Source organism: Lolium rigidum, chromosome 1 (assembly GCF_022539505.1).
Source record: "Lolium rigidum isolate FL_2022 chromosome 1, APGP_CSIRO_Lrig_0.1, whole genome shotgun sequence".
Classification (NCBI taxonomy): Eukaryota; Viridiplantae; Streptophyta; class Magnoliopsida; order Poales; family Poaceae; genus Lolium; species Lolium rigidum.
In genome coordinates, this window is record NC_061508.1 from 253,600,479 (window position 1) to 253,605,674 (window position 5,196).

At 44.1% G+C, this 5,196-nt stretch overlaps 1 protein-coding gene across 1 annotated transcript; it reads right to left on the bottom strand.

Moving 5' to 3' along the window:
• Positions 1-895: 895 nt before the first annotated feature.
• On the bottom strand, positions 896-4,143 carry LOC124657544. The gene is made up of 5 exons (XM_047196082.1): positions 3,214-4,143; positions 2,924-3,124; positions 2,568-2,850; positions 1,871-1,935; positions 896-1,317 (listed from the first exon to the last, which is right to left on the bottom strand). Exons 1-4 carry the CDS (start codon positions 4,141-4,143, stop codon positions 1,898-1,900), a joined length of 1,452 nt encoding a protein of 483 aa, XP_047052038.1. The 3' UTR covers positions 896-1,317; positions 1,871-1,897.
• Positions 4,144-5,196: the final 1,053 nt, after the last annotated feature.

Here is a 5,196-nt window from a genome sequence, read left to right on the forward strand (position 1 = left end):
CCGCAGGAGCGGCTCCTTTCTTGAAGCCGGGAGGGCGAAAGATCACCGTTGATGGTAACAACACCAGCATGGATTTGCTGCGATACCAGGGCGGCGCCCCACTTGATCTCCAGGCGGAAGAGGAGTTTCTTCCAAATCAGATACATACTATCCGTACCATCAAATTGTACAGCTTCAGTTTCTTCAAGGCGATTGTGACGAAACTCTTACTATGTGTATCCTGCAGTTGAGAAAAGATATGCTGCAGTACTGCAGTATATAGTTGAGAAAAGAGACGAAGGGGAAAGGAATTCTCAAGTTATAAGGATGAACAAACCACGGAGCTAATTTCTTTCATATATAAGCATAATTCCAGGGCAGGCCTGGAGCAAACTATGTGTAGAAGAAACTTACCATGGATGTGTTCCTTTGTACCAACTGTAAATAAATAAAAAATTAACTGGCCATTTTTTCCCTTCAGTTTCAGTGTGACGTGAGCTGCTGCTTTGCCAATACAAATTTCATTCAAATCAGACCAGATCAAAATTCGAATCATATGAGCATGCTCCAGTATGAATCCAGGCTCAGTGCATACTGGAGGTGCAAGGGCGGGACAATGCTGCTTTGGGTAGTTTGCTTGTAGTGATGCTTGGACTAAAACCGTAACGGTGGCGCTGCTGAACAAGGCCACGGCAGCGACCTTTGAAAAGAGCAATCAGCATTCAGAGAAATGCCTGGAATCAAATTCGGGTGGGGAGAATGCGCACCATCAACCATGATCATTCAGAGAAATAACTGACTCGCTAAATGTCATCAGCAAACAGGGCTTCGGTTTGCTCAGGGCAGCCATGGTGAAATTCTGAAATAAAAACTCTCCCTACTTTGTTTTTTGAAACGGGAAAACTCTCGTACTGACTTCACAAAGAAACCATATTCCGAAACAAATAACCTGTTCAACATACATAATGCAGTAGTTCAGACAAGAGATGAAACATAACGTGATTCTCAGGATAAGAGAGCGAGCTAATCTCCTTCAGTCAGCGTCGAAACAGAGATCACTTGGAGCACATAGCTGACCTAGGTTGAGCAAAATAATTTGTGCCACTTCAACAAATGAATATAACTAAGGGTACAATACTCCTAGCAAACAGAGGCAGTGCACTGCCAAAACAACACCTTTTCTAATGGTTGCAGCAAGCAGGACAAATTCTAAAACCAAATGATATCATAAGAAGGTTGTCATCATGGGAAAGGATGATCTTGTCGATTCACACCATGGATCCAGAAATGTAACAGTAAGAATCTGTCGAGGGAGAATTTTGATTGCCATGAATTAACCTACAGAGGAAGCAAATTGAAACTAGCTCGGGTTAGTATCGTAGCATGCATACATAATTTTCACTGGCTATTAAAACACACTAGGTGGTGAGAGCAAACAGAAATAGCAAACTACTTGCCAAAAAGACTTGAACTGGAACTATAACTGGTGTCAAATCCAAGGCCAATGAAAATTCAGAGAAGACAACTCCAGATCAGACAACAAAGTTCAGTTAATATAGAAACTCGGTTTTTGCTACTTGAGTACATATGCAAAAAAACATAAGAGCATAATCAATCGAGAAGATTACATAAAACCAAAGGGCAACTAAGATAAGGAGGCCTGCAGAGAATTTTGAAATAATTATCAACTACTCTACCACTCAGCGTCCATTTTGATAAAAAGACATTGAGGGTGTGCGCAGACAAATTCAGTGCCAATATAGCATATACAGGAAACAAATGTGATACATGCACAACCAGGCTTTATATTTGGCATGTAAAATTTCATCCACCCTAGAGATTCTAGACAACATGAAAAGGATGGGAAAAAGATGATCTTGTCGATACCCACCATGAATCGCCAATGTAAGGATGAGAATCATGTCAATGTGCAATTCTGGCTGCCATGTATTAACCCTGCAGAGAAGGCATATCGAAAACCATCTCCAGTCAATATCATGATACAAAAATGTAGTTGCTGTCAATGTTGCTGTATGTGTAAAGAATGTTGTCATTGGCAAATAAAATGAAGTAGATGCTGACAGAAGAAACAAAGAACAGAGTAATTGCTGAACAAAGTTTAACTGAAACTATTAGTGTCAAAGGCCAATGCCAATTAATTAAGAAAGACAACTTCAGCTAACCTAGAAACTCGAATACAGATGCAAAACAGAAGGGAATCATCAATAGAGAAGATTACATAAATCAAAATGTCAACTAAGGTAAGGAAGCCTGCATAAGCATAATGCTATTTTCTTATCACCCACTCTACCATTCAGGCATTCAGTTTCTACTTCTGAGGGTGTGGGCACAAAAATTCAGTGGAAATATACATGTTTATTTAGCTAATAAATGGGACGCATGCACAACCAAACTTTATATGGCATGCCAACGACACATTTTCGACAAAACTACAAGAATTAACAATCAAAGCAACAACATTCCAATAAAAGCTTGACATTAGGTTTCGAAAAATCCTAGAAGGATTAAAAATTATATCTCTGTTTCATCTAGGAGCATGCTAATTGTGATGCCAAACATATACTCACCAGAGCTAAGATAAATAGAGCATTCCACGGAAGAATGCACCCTTAAGATATTGTATATTTTGGCACATCTGTCATTACTTTCCGAGGCCTCCTGTGACAGCTTCAAAATTATTCTTTTCAGAATTGGTGCACATCTGAGTATCAATTTCAACAAATCAAACTCATGATCCTCTCCATCAAAGCCTGTGATTTCTACTTCTTCGAGAGAAGTCAAAGAGATAGTTTGGGATTTCCAGTTCGGAGAATCACAGCGACAGTGTGGTAGGCATCCTTCTTCGTTTTCCTAAAACAAATGAGGTATATGTGAACTACTACACTCTGTATTACTGAGATACACAATAAGAGCAGAGAAATACCTCTGGTCTCTGTAGGTTGACCTTAAGCCTTTGCATAACACAATGAATTCGATTTATCCCAAGGAGATGAACCACAAATGCTCCGTAAACATGCTCCTTTGTTGTGAGGTGTAGCTCCAGAACAGAGAAGTCAACAATCATATGCTTCACTATCTGCTGCTCAAGGTTGTCCGTTTCACCGTAAAAATTAGTAGACGGGCTCTGAAAAAACAGTTTTTGAGGATATATGTCATGCACAGAATTTAGTTTACCCAAAGATTGCAGAAAATTGAACACGAGTGGGAACACACGGCATTCACGTGCAGCGAAGAGAGCTGCCCTTGCCCCTCTGCTGTATTTAGACTCAGCTTCCTGAGTATCCAAACACCAAACGTAGCTTGGTTCCCATATAAATAACAGCCCCACGAGAACTTCTCCATCATTGGTGCCAAGATGGAAATACTATGTGTATGGAAGATTTCAAAGAACATGGTCAATTGTGTTAGCATGGGGGCAACAATGTTGACATGGTCTACAAATCTCCCATGGACCACAATAAGCTCCTGCAGCAATGGTGAGTTGACACTCATGACATCGTCATGGAACCGAACGTCAGTGAGCCGGAGCGTCCGCAATAGCGGGCAGCAGGAGAGCAAGGCGTCGAGATCGGCGGTGCAGGAACACAGGGACAGCCTCTCGAGTGCGGAGAACTCACCGCCGGCTGGCACGCAGCGGATAGTGCAACAAAGATCCAGCTCGACCTCGATGGAGGTGGCACGGTGGAAGCAAGGCAGGTCGAGGAGGAGGCGAAGACCGTGGGCTTGGAATAGGTCCCAGGGAAAGGCCAAGAAGAACTCCTCCGGGTCGAGCCGCGCGGCGGCGCGGAGCAACGAGTTGACGCGGTTGGTGTCCACCAGCTGCTTCTTGGGGACGCGCCCGCGCGGCATGGGGAGGCGGATTCGGAGGAGGGAAACCGCGGGCGGCGGAGGAGGGATGCAGCCGAGCGCAGCTTCGAGCGAGTGGAGCGCGACGTCGTTGAAGACGACCCGGCGGAGGCGTGCCCAGAGGCCGCGCCACCGGCGAGAGAGGACGCCGGTGCGTGCGGCGGCGGCGGCGCATCCCAGGCGGGCGAGGACGAGGAGTAGCAGGTCTTCGGGGAGAGTGCTGATGAGATCCGCTCCGTCGCCTACTAGGGCTAGCAGCCGGGGGGAACGCCGGCGAGGCCCCAACCTAAGCTCCATCGAGGCTATGCTGCCAAACCCTACCATTCCCCTACTCCGTCAGTCTCAGGAAGCTGGAGGTCTGTTCGAAAAGAAAAGGAAGACCCAGGTGACCAGTCCCCTCCTCGTCTTTATTAATTGGGTTATTATTTTTTTTTACCACTCCCTCCATCCATAAATAGATGTTAAAAATTTATTTAAATTCGGATGTATCTATACACTAAATTGTGTCTAGATACATTCAAATTTAGAGAAACTTTTGGCATCTATTTATGGACAGAGGTAGTATAAGTTCTGTTTAGAGTTATATTTATTTTAGAGCGATTTTTTGGTACTGCCTAGTCTACATTTGATTTCCTTTTACTAACTTCAGTTGTCAAAAACCACCGGAAAGTCTAGGTACTTCATTGTATAACTTGACTCTTGTGTATGAACAAAGGAGATCCACTATTTAGAAATTTAGCCGTTGTTCATTCAAATATTTGTGCCAGTTTTTTTGATTAGCTCACTACTCCCAATTTGCGCAATTTAAATCTATATTCTGCAGCAGATAATATGCAATTCACAGAAGATGCATCCGTATTATTGTTAAGCCATCAGTAGATCAATGGCTTCATCGAGGTTTCCCCTACAGTGGTGGTGCTAAACAGTGCACGCCGACGCCATGGCGGCGACCTACCGCTATTTTCACTCGTCTCTGCCGCTCCATATTGTCATGGGGGCTCTTCAGTCTTATCTTAATTAGCTTTAGATTTTCTCAAAGGAGTAACATGTACTCCTACATACTACCTTCAACCCAAAGCTTAAGCCTTATACTCCGATTTCAGGATATAGCCGCCGCCTCAATATCCCGAAGAAGACACTGAAAACAACCTAACAAAGGAAGAAACCCCTCTTACCGACGAGAGGTTGTGGTCTACCACACTTCCAAGGCCCCAAGGCCACCGGTGACCGCTGACGTCGTCGGCAAGGGGACGGAAATCTAGATGGGTTTTTCCGCCTCCTCACAATCGCCTGCTCCTAGAGTCCTTAGGTACCAGTTCACGTCAAACAGATTGCAGGAACATGTCATGG

Bases quoted from the DNA above. Each gene is read 5' to 3' on its own strand.
- LOC124657544 (XM_047196082.1), bottom strand. From the start codon at position 4,143: ATGGAGCTTAGGTTGGGGCCTCGCCGGCGTTCCCCCCGGCTGCTAGCC. The intron at 3,125-3,213 runs GTGTGTTCCCAC...CTGTTTTTTCAG, and splicing joins CTTCGCTGCACGTGAATGCC to AGCCCGTCTACTAATTTTTA. The intron at 1,936-2,567 runs GTGAGTATATGT...CCTTCTCTGCAG, and splicing joins CTCTATTTATCTTAGCTCTG to GGTTAATACATGGCAGCCAG.